General features: G+C 58.2%; 1 protein-coding gene across 5 annotated transcripts in view; it reads right to left on the bottom strand.

Annotated features, from left to right (window-relative positions):
• Evl (Enah/Vasp-like) overlaps nt 1–19,562 on the bottom strand; it is a 139,014-nt gene that overhangs the window by 14,688 nt on the left and 104,764 nt on the right. For all 5 annotated transcript variants that reach the window (XM_046426283.2, XM_046426284.2, XM_046426285.2 and 2 more), the window contains exon 4: nt 685–748. In XM_046426283.2, the coding sequence (XP_046282239.1) occupies nt 685–748 (64 nt within the window). The remainder of the gene's footprint in view (nt 1–684; nt 749–19,562) is intronic.

Below are 19,562 nucleotides of genomic sequence, written 5' to 3'. Positions count from 1 at the left end.
AGGACTAAGACCTTCCCGGACCACCAAGAGCTGGACTCCTGAGGCTCTGGACTCCTGAGGCTCTGGAAGGCAGGCCTGCGGGTCTGTGGGTGTGGCTTGACAAAAATGAGCCTGTCACACCCACTCTGGGAAGCGTCTGCCCATCTGGTTCCTCACGCGCTGGAGGTGGGCTGAGCAAGGGTAATGCTGCCTGCCCAGGGTCATGATCACCACGTTGGAGACGGAGGCTCAGGATGGTTCACCCTAAGGCTCCCACTCCTAGGCACTGGGACAGGTCAGGGAATAGGAAGGCCTTGATATGAGAGCAGTTCCTGGCAATGTGACCCTGGGAAGCCACCCCACAGAGGGCCACTAAGACCTCTTCTCTGATCTCAGGACAGAGCATTGCCCTTCGTCCCCCTGGTGGGGGCTGATCACTCTCACCCCATGACCCTTGGGAGCTACCTCTCCACAGGCAAGTCCCCCAGGTCAAAACTACCTCTTGGTGCCCTTGGGAAGGTGGAAGTAAGTGACAGATGGGCAGCGGGTGGGGCCTGCCAGGCTATTAGCAGGGTTGTGTAATGAAGGCCAGCGGCCTCCCTGTAAAACACCCGGGCTCCCGCATCCTTCTGCACGGTGTCCTCGCTCACTAAAGGACGCTCCTAGCACTACCTGGGAGGCTGGCCGCTGCTGGGTGTGGGTTACCTTCTCTGGATGTCCATCTCCTCAGGAGAGGGGCCATTCTGCACCTGACGCTGGGTGGAGGGGCCTGTGGGGCAGAGAAGCACAGAGCAGAGTGGTCAGTGGAGGCAAGAGACCCACCAACAGCCCGACCGCGCCCCTCTGCTCCTCCTGCCACAGAGGGATGGCCCTGGCCTCCGGACAGAGTGCAGCTCTTGCACCTGCACCACGCACTGATACTGCTGTCACCCCCTCTCTCCCTTCTCGGGGCTCCTCCCTCTCAGCCATACACAGGATCTGACTCAAATGGAAGGTGGGGCCCCTGACACTGAAGGCAACGTCCTCAAGCTGAGTGAAGCCCAGGGCCAAACCGGACCGGGGGCCTGAGGGCAGAGCCCGGCCTGCCCAGCACAGGCTCTACTGCACGTGGGTAGGTCCTACCCTATTGTCCTGCCTCGTGTCTCTTCTCTTTTAAAAGGTTGCCTCACCCTCCAAAGATGGATTTTTTAAAAAAATATTTATTTATTTCTATTTATTTTTTTTAGGTGGACAAATATCCCCATTTTTATGTGGTGCTGAGGATCGAACCCAGGGCCTCATGCATGCCAGGTGAGCGCGCTACCACTTGAGCCACATCCCCAACCCAAAAATGGAATTTTTGAAGCAAAAAGTTTCTCCCAATTTCCATTAAAGCTGGCTTTGAATAAAACCTGTTATTTTCTGCCAACTGGACTCTAGATTAATTTGTGAGCAGTAAGGAGTTTGTCGCCTGCTCCTTCGCCAGCCGCAGTGTGGACAGCAACAGATCCAGACTTCCACCTGGTTAAAAACTGTCCCTTTTAGCTGCTGACCCCCCTTTTGCCTTCAGATGACACTTGCTGCTTCTGCTTCCTTAACTGCCACGTCCCTCCTGATCCCCTTGGCACTGCCTCCAGCCTAAAATCACCAGCAGACTTGGAAGGGTCAGACCCAATATGCCTGTTTTATTCCACTTAATTATTTTTTCTTTTGTGACAGTAGGGATGGAACCCAGGGCTGCTCTACCACTGAGCTTCATCCTCAACCCTTTTTGAATCTTATTTTGAGACAGGTTCTTGCTAAGTTACCCAAACTGACCTCAAACTTGTGATCCTCCTGTCTCAGCCTCCTGAGTTGCTGGGATTATAGGTGTGCACCATCACACCAGCATTTTTGGGTAAAGGACTGACACAGAGAGGGTGGGTGTCAGAACCCCAGCTGGAACTGGGGGCAGAGCCTAGGTCCTCTGTGCCCAAGGCTACCCTGCTGCCAGCAGCAGGAGTCTGGAGCAGCTGGGGGGAGCAGGGTCCTGCTATCACTCTTGTGCTCAGGGCTGACTTGAAGCCTCCAGGGCCGCATCCGACCTGGGCCCCAAAAGGCAGGAGCCAGGACCAGGCGAGGCCTGTGGGGAAACCTCGTGGTCAGAAGAGGACTGCTGCTGGGAGTGTGTTCAGGTCCCTGTGCCACAGTCAAGACAGAGTCCAGGCTCAGCCAGCCTGGGAATGAGCTGACTGTGCCTTCTCTGCCAGCTGAGACAATGACTGGGGGAGGGACTCTGGGCAAGTGGCTTTGTTTCCACCCTTGAATGAGATGGCACAACAAGAGGGCCCCAATATCAACAGTGATGTGGGGGACACCTCAGCCTTCCGGGTCACAGAGGCCAGGGTCCGTGTGGTCCTTCCCACCCTGTTCTTAGGAACGTGAGCAATGAATAGGTGAACAGCTCTAGAGCAACGTCCCGGTTGAATCCTAGTTCTCACAACCATGAAGACTGCTCCCTCACAGACCTGGGACAGCTGAAGAACCAGGCCCAGCATGGTCAGGTCACTTACTAGCAGTCTTACGTACATCAAGTGGCAGAGCAAGGCAAAGGTACCCGCAAATGCCACCCTGTGTCATAGGTTCAGTCTCACTGTGTGTCAGTGGAGACCAGCGTGAAGACCGAGGTGCAGGGCTCACAGGCCCCAGGAGAGCCAGGAGCTGCTCTTGGCTGGTGTCCACAGTGGACTGGTGTCCCTGCCCCTTCCCTCATCCTGGCCGAGGCAGAAGGTTTTGAGATGCCCCAGCCTCACATGCTGGGGCTCTGCTGTTAGCCTAGCCCAGGCCCAGGGCTCTGCTGGGACAGTGGATCTCTGTCTTGTTCTGGGACCTGGTCTCGGCAGCTGGGCCCGCCCCTGAGTCGGACTCTGTCCTTCTCCTGGGGCTGAGCTCCTGTCCTGGCAACCTGTGCAGCCTTAGTCAGGCCTGGTTCCCTCCCTGGACCCAGGCCTGGATGCCTGGGCTCCCCTCACTGCTGCAAGGTCCTCTGTGTCTGTTGGCCGGGTCACTATGGCCGGTTCCCCTCCTGTCAGGACCCTGGATGGCAGACAGTGTGCACAGTGGTCTGTTGTGGTCATGCACTTTGGATTCCTCATGAGGCCTGCTGGCCTGAGCTGCCCCGCATTGCTTCAGCAAATGCCTCTCTGGAGGGCAGGGGAAGGCAGACAGGAGCCCGTCCCCCAGGGCACCATGACCCTGTGCTTAAGACACACTTCAAACATGAGATCTCTGGTCCCCTCTGTCTCCTGGTCCCTCCCACTGGCCCAGTGGTCCCATGGTAGGTCAGGGCAGAGGGACAGGGAGAAGAGTAACTCCTTCAGGGCAGCTGCTGGCACTTGGGAAGCTTTAGGCAACAGCCCACTGCAGAGAAGGAGCTGCGTCCTGGGCAGGAGCAGGTGCCCGTGGGACAGTGCCAGGTATTAGATGCCCAGATGTCCTGGTGCTAAGCTAACCTCCCTGCAGGATGTGGCCAGAGGCCAGGGTGGAGGACACATGGAGTCACCTCTTGTCTCCTGAGCTGAGCTGGGATCCTGCAGAATCCAGGGGGAGAAGGTGCCCTGATGCTCCTTCCTGGCCTCCCACAGCTCAGAAGTCAGCGTCTCATTGGTGCCGCCTGAGTCACGGCCTCTCCGTCCACCCCCAGCTGTCTCAGCCTCTCCCTCCTGGACGTGCGCCCAGTGGATCTACCGGGCTCTGCCTCTACTCCCCACCCTCTCTCTACTTGCTTTCTACAGTGGCGCTGCAGCCTAAGCCACCTCTGGAGCACGCAGACCCAACCCTTGCTGGGTCTCTGAATGAGTCAGGGCTCCTCAGGCTTGGCCCCACCCGTGACTGCTTCTGGACAAGGCGGACCTGCGTCCTTCCACTAGCCGACCCCGCAGTGCTCCCCACCCGAGTGTTCTGTGGACTACTCGATCCCTCTGCCGAGGCTCCCAGGCCCGGTCTCCTTGCTTCACCTCACCCGTGTGCTTCTCCCACAGAGCTCACAACTTTCTGGTCATATCTCAGTGACAGGGGTTGTCCTCTTTCCAGCCCCAGACCTCGGGGCACTCAGCTCAGGCCTGGCGGGCCTCCCACGCTGTGTGTTCTACTGTGCTGAGCTGTGAAGGTGAGTGGGAAGGCATGGCCACCAACCCTGGGGGACAAAGCAGGTGGGGGGCCTGGGCAGGACTGGCCTGAGTGAAAACAGCCTAAGAGGCTCCTCAGAACTACAGGCCAAGGGGGAGGAGGGGTGGGACCTTCAAGAGGCGAGTGGCCTCTGGCTCCCTCTCGTGGAACCCGAGCGTCATCCGGGTGACTTCAGCCTGTGGGGCTCGCGCTCATGCCCTTCTGCTTCCATCACGGACGGTGCAGCAAGAAGGCCCCTGCCAAGTGCCAGGCCCCTGGTTCTGGACTTCCTGGCCTCCAGACAGTGGGCCAGTAAATCCCTACTCATTATGGGTTGCCCAGCCTCGGGTGTTCTGGTACAGCGACACAAATGGACGAAGACACAGGGCCCCACGTTCATGCTTGTTCAGAGGAGGCTGACCCGGGGCAGCTGTGGGTCTAACCGTTCCCTACCAAAAGGGTCCCAGTGCTGAGCCAGGCTGCGGGGCTGCCGACCAGCTCCGTCACGTGCTGTGCTCCAGTGTCTGCCAGACGCATCTCTGGCCTTGCACACAGCCGTGTGGGCCTGGGGTCACCCCTGTGCTCAGCACTTGTGGTGCCTCTCCTCTGTACAGCAGGCACGTGGTGGACACTCATCTGAGGGCCACCTCCTAATGGCCTTGTTCCCAGAAGGCACCAGGCGGGGCTGGTGGTGGGAGGGAGGGCACCTGGCCCGAGCTCTGCCCCCACCATGCACTACGTGCCCTACACGATCTCCTGCATCCTCACCTACAAGGTGGGGTACACACTGTTGTGATTTGGATATGAAATGTCCCCCCAAAGCTCCTGGGACTTGCCCAAAGCCTGGGACTCGAGATACTGGCCTCAGTGTCACAAGCTTGTCAAATGTGGAAGCTGAACTTGCCACGCGGCAGGGGCCTGGCCAGCCCCTGGTGACAAGACAACGCTTACCCTCCTCTCCCTCCGGCAAGTTTCGCCAAAGTCAAAACAAAGAGCTTGTTTGCACCACTGACAAATGAAGGGAGAGGGGGACTTCAGGTGGAGCAACAAGCACTGGCCAGAGCAGGTGGCTGTGCCTCCCTGGTGTCACCCAGCTCCAGCCTGCAGCAGGCAGAGCTGCACACAAAGAGCTGTGTGGGGACGGAGGCCGAGCCACGGTGACACGCCCAGGCTCTGTTGCCCCACGCCCCCGTGGACCACCAGCCTTCCTGGAGGCCCACTGCCCAGCTTCAGGGGGACTTCCCTCAGACACCCACACCTCCTAAACAGTGGGACTGAGGGGCGCCTTTCATCCTGGAGGCCACGAGGTGGGGCACGCGGGGAACATGACCAAGAGGGGAGAGCGAGGCAGGGAGAGGCACTAGGCAGCTCCACAAGAGGGACGTCAGCAATGGCTTCCTCGTCACCTCCTCAGGCCGCTCTGGGCAGCAGCAGCTCCAGCCTGAAGGCCAGACAGGCTGGACAGGCTCTCCCGCCTCGCCTGCTCATTCAGGGTCACCCAGAGCGACCAACGGCTCTGCTCCTGCTAGCTTTGCCGAATGTGGGTCATGCTAACAGGTGCCTGGGCCCTCTCCAGGGACCAGGGGTTGCCACTGGGTTGTAACCGCTGACCTTTCCGTGGGGCTGCGCAGAGCCCTACGGTGACTTTTGAAGTTGGAGGACAGAAGCTTCTCCCCAGATCACGCCAACACCTCATTTCATTTTCCCTCTGCTTTGCTTTTGGCCCTGGGATTGGATCCAGGGGCTCTCCTCCGAGCGACACCCAGCCCTTTTCATTTTTATCTTGAGACAGGTCTCAGTTGCTGAGGCTGGCCTCGACCTTGCCATCCTGCCTCAGCCTCCTGAGTCTCAGGGGTCACAGGCGTGCACCACCACGTCTGACAACACCACGTGTCCCAGGAAGGGCAGGCGGGACGCACGTGTGCAGGCCAACGGTCACTCCACCTCAGTCCTCCTCTCCCCACGCTGTAAGCCCCCTGCTTCTTTTCCCATAAACACCCCAGTTCCTACCCTCGGGAGACGGATTCGAGACTTGCTCTCCATCTCTCCACCTTGTGAAGAGAACGCTTTCTCTTTGGCAGAGTTCAGTTTCTGTGACTGGCCTGCTGCGCAGGACCATGTGGGCCTGGTCTGCGACACACTTGGTGCTCACACGGCACCTTCTCAGAGGCTGTCACAGCACCAGCCTCTGACAGGAAGATCTGATCACGGATTCCAACGAGAGGTCATCACCTGCCTGTGTCCCGGGAGGGGTGGGGAGACGGGGGGGCAGGAGGCTGGGCCCACTGTCAGCCACTGCTCAGGGAGAGTGAGCGGATGCAGGCGACACTCCTGCCCACCCCTCGCCCTCACAGCCAGGCAGAGGCACCCAGGCCGGACGCGGGTCATCAGGTGCAGAGGCCTGTAACCCTGCAGACAGGAAGGGGCTTGGGCCACCCCCAGTCTGGCCAACTCTCCAGGACACCTCCACACTCCCTGCGCTCACCAGCTCTTGGGGCACAGTCACTGATGGAAGGAAAGATGGGCCTCAGGGAAACCGTCTCAGGGTCTCCGACCAATGGCTGACAATAGAGCAGGCGACAAGTTCTGAGAGACAATAACAGGAGTCCCGTGACCCTAGAGGGCTCTCAGAGCCAGAGCAGTAGCAGCTGAGCAGGGGACTGAGCCTTGCAGCCCTGGAGTACACAGAGGGTGAGGGGCTGCAGGTAGCCAGCAGGGGTGGCAGGAGAAAGCAGTGGGATGGAGGGCAAGGGGACTCACGTTCCTCAGGTTTTGGCCAGACGAAGTACCAGGCCCTGTGCAGAGGCTTCCAAAGGACACCTGGGCACCCTCACGTCCCTCCCAGGACATCTGTGCACCCTTACACCCTTCCCAGGACACCTGGGCACCCTCACGTCCCTCCCAGGACTCCTACGCACCCTGATGTCCCTCTCAGGACACCTGTGACACTCCCCTCCCAGGACATCTGTGCACCCTGACACCCCTCCCAGGACACCTGCACACTCTGACAGTCCTCCTAGGACACCTACACACCCTCACGTCCCTCCCAGGACACATGTGCACCCTCACACCCCTCCCAGGACACCTGCGCACCCTCACGCCCCTCCCAGGACACCTGGGCACCCTCACGCCCCTCCCAGGACACCTGGGCACCCTGACACCCCTCCCAGGACACCTGTGTACCCTGACACTCCTCCCAGGACACCTGTGTACCCTCACACCCTCCCAGGACACCTGGGCACCCTCATGCCCCTCCCAGGACACCTGGTCACCCTCACCCCCTCCCAGGACACCTGCGCACTCTTATGCCCTTCCCAGGTCACCTGGGCACCCTCATGCCCCTCCCAGGACACCTGCACACCCTTACGCCCCTCGCAGGACACCTGGGCACCCTGACACCCCTCCCTGAGCTGTGCTGTGAACTCCAGGGTCTCCCTGGAGACCTGGGGGCTGAAGCGAGGCCCCTGGTGGGTCAAGAGTAGAGCTGGGTTTAACCCCAGGAACAGAGGACTGTGAAGCTCATGCCCCGCTGAGCCACCTGACTGCAGGGACAGAGCAAATAGGAGGAGGAGATGGAAAGGGGCAAGAAGACGGGGAGAAGGCACAGGAGAGGAGGGAGCTGCAGCCGTGGAAGGCGCAGGAGAGCTCCGCCTGGAGCATCCCGGCCAAGTCCTTTCCTGGACATGCATGAGGCCTACTGTGGCCTCTCAGCACCCGTGGCCTCCCTGCCTCTGTGCTCTGGCCTCGTGGTGCCTGGGAGAGATGGGCCAGGAGAAGGTGTTGCTGGGCCCAGCTGTTCTCATGGACAGCTCTGCTGACACCTATCTGGCCAGGGCTGCGCGCAGAGGCCTATCAGGACCACAGGGGTGGCTGCGCAGGCTGGCCTGGTGGGACCTGTGCTCTGTCCCCCTGTTCCTCCTTCTTGCCTTCCAGCCCCTGCTCAGCCCTGGACGGCCTCAGGGTGATCTCTGTGGAGCTCTACCACTCAGTAGGCAGGTGCTGCCCCTCTAGACCCCTTTCTCATAAAGGAGAAGGAGGGAACCAAGGACCAAGAAGCTCCTGTCTCTACAATAAAGAAGGACGGAGAGGAAATTTGCCAAATTGGTTGCAGTGGCTCCGTGGAATCGCGGGATTCTCCCTTGTTTGGACTTGTGTGTGAGCAGCACCCACTGCCTTAGGATGAACAGGTGGCCAGAGTCCCTGTGGAGACACTCCTCTGGGACCCACCCCCTGAGGGGTGTGCATGCAGGAGGCAGGAACCACAGGCTCCTTGGGGGCCCTGCGTTTGGTTTGCGCAGCCTGGGCGGGCAGATTAGGGGAGGCGCTGCTGACACCTCCTGAGAAGCCCTCCTGCCGCCCCCACACACATCCAGCTCTGGACGCCAGCCCCCAGCTCCTCTGGGACAGAGGGACAGGTTTAGTTTCCAGTTCATCTCTGCAGGAAAGGCATCCCTTGGCCTCCGGAGAAGAGGGAACCTGAGATCCCAGGAGTGTCAGAGACAAAGGATCCAGCACCTGCTCCTGGCGCTTGATGGAATTTCTGGCTGGGGAACGGCAGCCACCTGGTCTGAGCTGGCCGAGGCCCAGGCTCTCCCTGGTAGTGCCCTCCTCTGGGCTCTCTCCGTCCCTCTGGCTGGCTCCTTTCCCTCCGTTCTGGATAGAGCCTGGCTGCGGCCTGCCTCATGGGTGCCGTTCCTCGAGCAAGAAGGCTGGTGTCCACGAGGGATGGAGTCGTGACCCAGGTCTGAGCCCCGGCATGGCCACTACCCTTAGAGTTGCCTGGCCAAGGCCACACAGGAAATGGCAGCAGAGCTGGGACGGGTGCCCAGGAGGATTGAACCCAGCAGGGCTCTGCCCCCCACACCGAGCACACTATGCTCCACCTGCTAAACACGCAGCCCGCCTGTCTAGGAAACCGAGATGGCTACTGTCCCCACCTGGGGTCCCCGACGGACCCTTCCCCAGCTTGCTTAAGGAACTGAGCGTTCCAGTCTCTCTCGCCTCGTCCTCCCACATGAGCCCAGGCTCACAGTGGCCGATAAGCCCCACACAGGTCACCAGTGCCAGCTGATATGTCATCCCTGAGATCCTCATACCTGAGCCCCAGCCCTGGGCTAGGCAGTGACAGCCCAGCTCCTTGGCACCTGAGGGGTGACACTAGGCCCCAGGGCTCAGGCTGTAGAACACCTGCGGGGCAGAAGGCATCCCTAGGAGCAATACCCATCTGTCCTTGCAATTGTGCTCCAAAGTGGCATGGGACAGAGGAAAGGCCTTCTTCTAACTCTAACAAGTGATGGCGTGAAGCCTGGTGCCCCTTGGGTACCAGTTGGAAGCACCCCTTCCCTGGCCCCTGCCCCCAACTCCTTGCAAGGAGGGATCCTGATGCCCAGGACAGGGCAGGGGCTTGCCAAAGTCACACCCACACCAGGGCAACACAGGGCTGGGACCCAGCCTCTGGCAGCCGGGCTGGAGCAGCCCACAGTCAGAGTCCCACTTGGGCTGCCCCTCAGGGGACCACTCAGGCATAGTCCCACTCAGGAGTGGTGCCTCCCTTTCCTAATAAGCATGTTTCAGAACCTGGAACAAGTCTGGAAATGAACCTGAAACAGAATCAACCACATTAACAATCTTTCACCCCTTATGGTCTATACAGCATCTTTAGCACTTCTGGCCAGGAACCTGCCCCAGTCGTCCAGTGTGGGGCTTACTAGCCCTTATTTCTAGGTAGGGAAACAGAGCTTGGAACAGGTGAGCAGCTCCCCCAAAGTGGCTCATGTCTTCAGCCAGCAGAGCAGCCAGCTAGACCCCGGCCTCCCGATGCCCAGCCACGGCGCCGCTTCTACCCCGCCACTCCTGCAAGGACGTCACTGTAAGCCCTCCAGCTGGCAGTGACAGATACTCATGCCAATGCCCAGCGCTCCTGCCCCTGTCCCCCACCCCAGGAGCAGGTGGAAGTAAAAGGAGAGGCCCCGGGCAGCAGGGAGGAGAGGGAGGAGCTCTCGTCACCTACAGGTCACTCTGCAAAGCACGGTGCAGTCACAGTGGCAGAAGCAGAAACAGTGGAGGGTCCACTCCCTGCTGACCATTACGAGCAGGGCTCTGCGGCACAATCCGCGAGGCGCCTCTCGCATCCTGGCCACTTACCTGTCCTTCCTCAGCGCCTGGCTGGTGCAGTGGTAACTGATATGTTGTCCAGCCGCCCACGGGCTTCACCATGTCAATCTTTAATGAAGCTCCCAGCTAACCTATCAGCACCCTCCTGTCCACCTGATTCCAGCAAGCTCCAAGGCCCCAAGGGCTTTCTGAGCCTGTAGGCTCACCACAGGCCTCCCACCATGGCTCTCCTCATACCTGTGGCTGATGGGATGGGACAGGTGACCAGGAAGTGAGCTGCTAGGCACCAGGTGGCTTCGAGCCTGCTCTCCTGCCCTCCGCAGGCCTCCTGGCTCTGGGCTTCCTTTGCTCACGGTCACATCTGCTCTTTCCTAACCCATCTCCCACTTTCCTTTTCAGCCCAACCAGCTGCCTGCACAAGATCACCCCTCCAGCATACCTGGGGGCCATCCTGCCCTACTTCCCTGGGCCCACCACTGGGCAGCACAACCCTATGCCCAGCCATGCCACAGGCTCAGTGCCGTCATGCCTGTATCTTCTGCATGGCAGGCTGGTCCGCATGCCCCTGACTGGCCAAGTCCTGGTACTGGCAGAGCTGGTCTCTGCTGCGGCTGGTCCCCAGAGCCTGTGCTCACGGGTTAGAGAGGAAGAAGCGCGGCTCTCCCCGCTCCTCCTGGGCCAGGAGTGTGTGGTGCCCCCTGGTTGCCTGGGAAATTCATACTTTGGGACTGAGGCCTCCTAAATGCCTACCGCCTGGCCTAGTCTCCTAAAAGCCCTGCTGGCCTCCTCTGCTCTGAGCACGGGGACTAGAGGACTGAGCGGAGTGCTGGTCTTTCAGGCACTCTTCGCCCTTCCTCGCAGCGCCAGGTGAAAGCCCACGCCCAGGCCTGAGCCCACGCCTCAAACCTCACCTACCCTCCTCCCACACGCGCCCCTGCGAGTGGCACCAGGTCCCTGTGCCATTGTGTGTTTTGCTTCCTCTCTTTGTACCACTCTTTCTCCTCTCCAACTGGCACACCTGGATCTACCCTTTAGGACCCGGATCAGGTGTGCCCGGCGCGGGGCTCTCCAGGGGTCCTCACCTCGGCCTGCCTCTGTGTCTCTGCTCTAGGCTCCCCCAGGCCTTGTCCTTTCCTTGTCTGGCATATGACACCCTCGATGGACAAGTCCTTCTTCTCCACCTGGCTGTGCGCTCCATGAACACAGGGCCCATATCCTATTCACCCTCGTGAGCTGGTGTAAAGCCCAGAAGAGCTGCTCAGTAATCATCCACTGCCACCATGCTAGGCCCCGGGGACCACGGTGGGTGTGAGCTGCTCTCCTAAGAGAGGAGAGACGGCAGCAGGAGAAGACATTACACACAAGAAGAAAACGCCACTGAGGGAAAGGACTGGAGAGGCATGTGAGGCCTCAGGGGCAGGCTCTCAGGGAGGTTGTATTTAAGCAGAGACCCAGTGGGGGAGGGAGGGCATGTGAGGTATTTGGAGGAAAGGCCCTGCTAGGCAGAAGGGACACTAAGTGTATGGTCCCTGAGTCAGGAGCTTGCTTGGCACGTTTGGGGAAGGTGAGGAGGCCGGGGGACTGCAGTGGGTGGGTGAGGTAGAGTGGGGAGGAAGCCAGCATAGAAGGACAGCCAGGGGCCAGACAGGGTGCCACGCCTGTCATCCCAGCTACTTGGAGGCTGAGGCAGAGGGATTGCAAGTTGTTTTTTTGTTTTTGAAAGGATTCCCGTTTTTATTTTTTTTTGTACCAGGAATTGAACTCCAGGGGCGCTGAACCACTGAGCCATATCCCCAGCCTATTTTGTATTTTATTTAGAGACAGGGTCTCACTGAGTTGCTCAGTGCCTTGCTGAGTAGCTGAAGCTGGCTTTGAACTCAAGGAGGATTGCAAGTTTGGGACAAGCCTGGGCAACTTAGGGAGACCCTGGCTCAAAAAATGAAGTAAGTTAAACAAATAAGTAAATAAATACCTGGTTGGGATGTAGCTCGGTGGCGGAGCACTCGCCTAGCATGTGCGGGGTCCTGCCTTCAATCCCAAGACCACACATACATACAAAATGGAAGCAAGCTGGCCAGCACAGGTGGGGCCCCGCGGGCTTATGGATGTGGATTCATTCCGAGTGAGACTGGAGCTGTGGGAGCTCCGAGCAAGGACTGAATTGGTCAGGAGCCGCGGCTGTGTGTAGGAGAGGCGGCAGGGGCAGGCTCTGCGCAGCAGGTGGAGCGCGTGGCGGCTGTAAGCACCCACTGGTCTGTGGAGGCAGGCAGGCCTCCTGCCCACACCCGTCCACTTTAGAAACTGAAAGCTGCATCCCACCGGCAGCACTTGGTTTCTGGGCCTGGGTCAGTTACTTACTGATGTATCTGAGCTGCTCTCATGCTACATGAGCTAACGTTGACAGAAGGCTACCCGTGAAATTTTTTCTTTTTTCTTTTACCCTTCCTCCCTCCCTCCTTCCTTCTCTTCTTTCTTTCTTTCAATTCAGGGCACCAAAAATTATCCAGGCTGGCTTTGAACTTGCAATCCTCCTGCCTCAGTTTCCTGAGTAGCTGGGATTACAGGTAAGCACCACTCAGGAAATTATCATTCTTACGAAAGGGACTATATACTACGTGAGAAAATAGAAAATGACCATTAGCAGATTCTTCACTGACTTTAGAAGACATGGGCATTTGCTTCTAAATATGGGCAACAGTCAAGGAGGGCTATGGCTTGGATGTGCAGGCTGGCAGCCTGGTCCTGGAATGGGAACCAGGAGACCTGGGCTCTAGGCCACCTGAGGGCTCTTATTAGAGTGACCTCCGGTAAGTGGCTTAGCTGCTGTGAGCCTCCTAAAGTCCCCTGACAATCTCGGGGATGCTGTGAAAACCCAGGGAGCCTGGGCCTCACAAAGGGCACGGAGAGTCGCGACTCAGCCCCGAGGTGTCACTCCAGAGATGCGCTGCAGGTGGGAGCGCAGGACGATGTCTTGGGACCAGGGTCTCCAGGAACAACACGGCCTGCCTTCTCATGTGCTTCCCAGAGTACAGGCCACACCCCAGCCATCTTATCATGGCAGCTTTGAGGAGGTTGAGATGACCACATGAAAGATGAAGAAACCAAGGCTTTTCCAGCCTTTACAGCCGCTCCACGTGACAGCCAGGAATGGCATGGTCACCTGCCTACAGTCTGTGCTCTGTCTGTCAATCACTTGTGCTGGCCACAGGTGGTGGGCCCTAGCTGGCTCTCACCGACCCTCCCGCTGGTGTGGCCCTGACTGGGCGTGGGAGTCCAGGCTGTACCTATGGAAGTCGTTTTGCGAAGCCTGGAGGCAATCTTGCCATTGGGGTCAGGGAGATAACCCTGGGGCTGGCAGAAGGAGAAGGACGTCAACTGCAGTCGAGTGGACAGCCTCCTAAAGGGTGATAGTGGCTGTGGTGGAATGCTCAGAATTCAGGCCCCACAAGGGACATGTCACACTGTCAAGTGCAGAGGGAACCTTACACAAGTGGCACAACCAGGGCAGGTGGGAGCACTGCTGTCCCAAGGTGTAGATGCTCCACAGACCTTGATTTGAGCACAGACTGCCCATATCTGCGCATTCGGCCACGCTGCTGGTCAGACCTCACTGAGGGCCCCAGCCCCCCAGGCCAGGCCGCTGCCCTCAGAGCTCTCCCAGCTGCTCTTTGCCGGGGCTGAGGTAACCTATGCAGGAGTTTTAAAGAGGGACTTCAGATTGTTAAAGTAACTTTCAGTGACAAATAACTTTTACACACGGTCTCATACTGTCCTCAAGACACCCCTGTGACCCATTCTAAGATGGAGAAACGCCTGTCCCAGGGCACATCCTCAGCATGCTGGTGCCGGAACCCAGACAGTCCAAGGCCGCGCGGGATGCTCCTGCAGCACGCACCTCAGGACGCGCGTTCCTCCAGGCAGCTGGCGGGAAGGTGGCCCTCGGTCTGGGGCGTTGCTTAGCAGGCCAAGGTGACGGGTGCGATGTCTGTGTGAGACAATTCCATTGGCCATGTCCCTCAATCACAGATAGCACCCCTCACCTTGAGCCCAGTTTCACAGGCGGTGCTGCTGCCGGTCAGGAACTTCCTCTTGGTCTGCAGAGCAGGGTGTGGGGCAGGTGGCCTTGGGTCTGCAAGGTGCACAGGATATGGGAGGGACAGGCGAGTCCACTCCCTCACACTCCATCCCTGCTGGACATGGTTCTCTCCCTAGGATGCGGGACACTGACGTGGGAAGCCAGCGGTGTGCTCACAGCTGAGAAGGGTCCACATAGCAATGCTAAGGATGAGCAGAGGCCACCAGGACACAGGCCAGGGACCTGCCAGGGCAGGTGGAGCACTGCTGCTCCAAGGCAAGCAGAAGACTAAGACCAGACTCCGACTCACAGGCCAGCTTCTTCCCACTGACTCCGTGAGCTCGTGGAGGGCTGGACTTTCCCAGGGCAGGTGTCTTCCTTACCCAGAGGTCTTGGCCAAGTTGCTGCTACTGCTAGTTGTACCACTGGCCACACCACAGCCCTTCACATCTGTGCTGTGCTGTGTGCCCCAGAACCTTCTGTACACATCATCTCCCTGCCTCTCCCACTTCACAGATGAGGAAACCGAGGCCCAGGAAAGGGTCCAGAGTCCCTACCACGTACCTAAGCAGCACAACCAGGCCTAGCCCCAAGTGTCCTCAGTGGGCACCACGGAGAAGGGCCGCTAGCTTGGTCAAGACTGGAGGACAATCAGCATTCCATGTCCCAGTAAGGACACTGAGGTGGCTGAGGGAGGTCACACAGCCAAGGAATGGAGGGGCCAGGACAAGGGCCCAGTCCAGGAGAATAGAACCTGGAGTCTCTGCCAGGGGCTGCTGAGTTCCAGAAGGTGGGAAAGCCAGGGCAGCTCAGGGCAGACCTCCTGGTCGGCTGTCCCTCTGTGCTGAGAGGCAGAGGGGATGAGACTGCACAAACCTGCCACCTACAGGACCAGCAGGCGGGGGACACTGACACCAAAGAGGTGCCCGCAGGAAGGATACTAAACGTGGAGCAATGAATGTGCAGAGGCTGCGGGTGCTGGCCATGCTGCCCCACAGAGGGCAGCAACGTGGACTGGGTGTAGCTGGGCTCTCTGCAGCACATGGCCCTCCAAAGCCCTCGGTGAGGCCAGCAGCCCTCGCTTCCCCTCCTGCCACCAGGGAGGCGGCTCCAGAGTCAACACCCCGAGATCCTCCCCACCCTCACATCTGCCTGTCAGCATAGCTCAGCAGGGGCTGGACTACGTGCGGAAGGACCATGTTCCTTTTTCACGTCACTGTAGCGACTCAGTCCAGGAACCCTTTCTCTAGCAGGTGACCAGACTCCTGCTGAACGAAGACCGGCGGTGTTGCTGTTATTATTAGTGTTTTTCAAGTCATAAGCAGCAAATCCCCATCATGATGGGGGCTTTGCAAGGGTTACAGATGCCCAGGAAAACATGTGGGTGAGGATGGAAGGGGCAGGCTTCGAGGGCTTGCTGGGAGCAGGGGACGTCTTCCTGGGGAGAGTGTGGAGAGCAGCAGATTCTCCAGGATGTCCACTAATGAACCTGAGGCCAGCTCACCAATCAGGAAGCAGGGCCCCTGAGCTAACTCAAGCTTCAGGACCGTGTTTTCCACATCAATAAACCAATCTGTCAAACATGGGGAAAGGAGCAGCCAGAGGTAGGCATCTGAGTGGCAAAGCAAAGGGATGGTTGAGGGTGTGGCAGGGAGAGGGAGACCTGAAAGGCAGCCATCACGCACAGCAACGTCCTCTGGGCTGCCGGACGCTCAGGCAGCCAGGCCCTTCTCCCAGCCCAGCGCCTCCTGGAATGGTCATGGCGGGTCTTGGAAGCTATGCTTATTGAGTAGCCATCATGTCAGGAAGGGGCTGAGCACTGCCTGAGTGTTCACCCTAGAGACGCGGTGCTGTTGCTACAGGGCTGGGGACGGGCACACAGACGTCGAGGAACTTCCTCAGCACAAGTGCGCGCACACACACACACACACACGTTCAGGAGTACGTGCATGCACACACATGCACATGCAGCGGCTGTACGCAGGGCACCCAGCTCCAGGCTTGGAGGAACACGGGGATGGCGTGCACGTGACTCGTGTCCTCATGAGCATATACTCATGCCCTCGACACCCCGCAGCTCAGGCTGGTGCTGTGGGTGTGCAGCGCTGTGATGGGTGCTGGGGTCTGACATTGCACAGGTCAGCCAGGCCCTGACATTACCAGGTGGCAGGAGAGGCAGGGAGGCCCAGGAGCAGGGGGAAGGCGCTTCATCCTGCCCTGGGCCGAGGCCAAGGCCACAGAAGTCTTCTGGGCCAGATACCCAGTGAGAGAAAAGCAAGCGCCCAAGCAAGAAGGACAAAGAAGTGGATAGCCAGTCAAGGGAAGTGCAGGAGCCAGGGACGTGTCAGGGCAAGGGGTGCCACGCTGAGGCCCAGGGCTGGGGATGCTGAGGAGCAGAGGAGGTAAGAAAGCATGCCAGGAGGGACCTCAGGAAGCCTGGCCCCGGCCCTCCCTAGACTCAGCTGGCTGTATGGCCTCACCTCACCGCCTGCGTGGTGCTCACTGGGAACACATAAGTAGGCACGCACATGCGCACACACAAGCGCGTGTCATCTGAAGGCTCCTATGCACCTTCTAGGCACTTTTGGCAAGCTTCCTCTCTAAAAAAAAAAACAAAAAACAAAAAACAAAAAGACAACTCTGGGAATCTCAAGCTCCTTAGAATCCTGCCTCTTTGGCCCCTGTCATTTTTCACAGGAGGGCCATGGTGCCGGGATTGGTGGGCGCAGAGATTCTGGCTTGCACTGCCCTCTGAGGAGAGGAGAGGAGAGGCGTGGTGGGACTCCCAGACCCCTCTGAGCTTCAGGTGGTTCCAGATCTTTCAGCTCCTGGGCATCAGCCTCTGTGCTGTGCTGCAGGCTGTCGCTCTCAGAAGCCAGAGCTGGGGCAGCAAGACACCCCTCTGTGGCCTGCCAATATGCGTCCAGATGCTGGACACTGAAGGAGCAAGAAGCTCCTCTAGTGGAAGGAGAGTAGGGCGTGACACTAGTGTCTTTCCTCTGTGGCCACGTGGACAAGCACAGGTAGCAATAAAGCCGCCTCCAAGTACATCAGACAGAGGACTTCGCTGCAGCGTGGTGACAGAGGCACATTCATCCTCTGCCCGGAGCTGGGACATGCCACAGGATTCTGCTCTGCTCCATTCATTATCAAAGGAAATACAAGATCTGTTACTCACTGGAGGCCGTGCAGTCTCGGGAGTGGGCCACGGTGCTGAGGAGAGTGCAGGTGCAGGAGGTGGCTCTCCTCACAGTACCCGGTCAAGGCTGCCACTGAGATCTAGGGAAGCGCCCACCTCACCAGTAAACACAAGAGCAAACTGAAGAGCTGGGTCTGGGGCTCAGTGGCAGAGCGCTTGCCTAGCACAGGTGAGGCACTGGGTCCACTCCTCAGCTCCTCATTAAAAAAAAAATAAAGATATGTGTCCATCTACAACTTAAAAAGAAGAAGAAAGCAAACCAAAGCTTTCCGTTGTCTCATGTGTGCCAAGATTGATGGGAGTAGGATGCCTCATGCAAAGGCTGCAGGCAAGCGTCCCCCGTGCTGCACAGAACGTAAACTATGTCATTCATTCTGGAAGGCACTTGGTAGAACATTGAAAGTGTATATGTTGTCTGACTCGGAAACATGCCCTAGGACATAGTGGACCTGAAGAGGACAAGTGTGCAGAGACAAACAACTACAGGAATGCCCTCTGCATAGGAATGCCATCGTGATACACAGGGACAGCCAATGTGTTTGAAAGCAGAAAGTCCAGTCAGGGGCTGCGGTGCACAGGTGTAGTTCCTGCTCCTTGGGAGGCTAAGGCAGGAGGATTGCTTGATGCCAGCCCGGGCAAGGTACTCTCAAGAAGGAAAAAAAACAAGAAGAAAGCCAAGGCTGCTAATGTCAGGCGCATCTCTGCGTGGCATTCCATGAAGCCCCTGGCTGCACGGAGGGTGGGGTCCCCATTCCTGGGCGCAGAAAGATAGGCCCTGTTCCTCTACAGCACAGCACTCTGCCACCCTACACACGGGCTTCTGTGGACACTGAGAGTGTGTCCTCCATTTAAGTCATTTCTGACACCAACTACCAGGGTCTGTGCAGACCCCAGGGTCACGAGCTTAGTCCCATAGGACTGGCCCCTAGGAGACACTGATTCCAAGTAGTAGGTCCCCAGGCTGCTCTGGCAGATGGGCTCTGACACCTCCTCAGGTTTGACAGTTTGCTATAACAACTCACATAACTCAAGGAGACCTCTAGTTACCAAAAGGGTGCAGATGAATGGCCAGATGAGGAGGTCCAGAGAGTGAGGTCCAGAAGACCCCAAGAACAGGGCTTCTGACCCTAGAGTGTGGGTGCCTCATCCTCCCAGCCTGCAGAGGTGCTCATCACCTCAGAAGCTTTCTGGCCCCTCTGCTTGGGGTTTCTAAGGAGGTCCCTCAGGTAGGTGTGACTGATGACATACTGGCATTGGGTGTTTGGCTCAGTCCCCAGCCCTTCTTCTTCCTTGAGGCCGTGGGGTAGGGTGGGACATTCTAACTGTCACGGTTGGCTTCCTGAAGCAATCTAGGCTTCTAGCCACCAGTGCCTCACTAACTGACAAGACAACACCCTTTGGCTCCAGAAATTCCAAGGGTCTTAGAAGCTCCTGTGTCAGGAAGAGGGGGCTAAGACCAAACATCGTAACACAGGGTGCTTCCGTCACTCCTGCCGCCCAGGAACTTAGGTGGCTTTCTGTGCCAGGAGGTGGGCAGGGTCCCGCCCTCCCAGTTTCCTTGCAGCCTCTTCCCTACCTGCCCCAGGCCCAGGCCTTCCTCAGCCCCTGTGCTGCAGCTCCTCTGCCTGGGACGCCCACGCACACCTGTCTGGAGAAGTCCTGACCCCTCACCACTCCAGCCTAGATGTCACCACTGCTGTTGAAGCCTCCCTCAGTGACCCACATGGGAAAAGTCACCCACTGCTGTTCGTCTGTTCCCCAAGTGTCCTGCATGTAGCCTTATTAGAGTACATACTGCAATTTCAGGTTTATGAACTCCTGGAGAGGTGCCTTGAGGGAGGAGTTCTTATCTCTTCTGCCACACCAGTTTCTTGCACTCAATAAGTATTTAGCAAATGTTTGTTAAACATATGGATAATTGAATTCACGAATAAATTATTGATTGTTCTCTCCCGTTCCTGTCAAAGATGTGCTCTAGGAAGCAGGATGGCCAACATAAGACAGATCTGGACATGCAGCTTTGGGAGCATGGAAGTACAAGCATGTATCTCACAGATGGCAAAAAGATAC

The sequence above is a fragment of the Marmota monax genome, unplaced genomic scaffold (genome assembly GCF_021218885.2).
Source record: "Marmota monax isolate L192 unplaced genomic scaffold, Marmota_monax_Labrador192_F-V1.1 WCK01_AAM20220418_F8-fsc00183, whole genome shotgun sequence".
Lineage (NCBI taxonomy): Eukaryota > Metazoa > Chordata > Mammalia > Rodentia > Sciuridae > Marmota > Marmota monax.
Note: the sequence above shows the minus strand (reverse complement) of the source record. Positions and strands in the feature narration are given on the sequence as shown.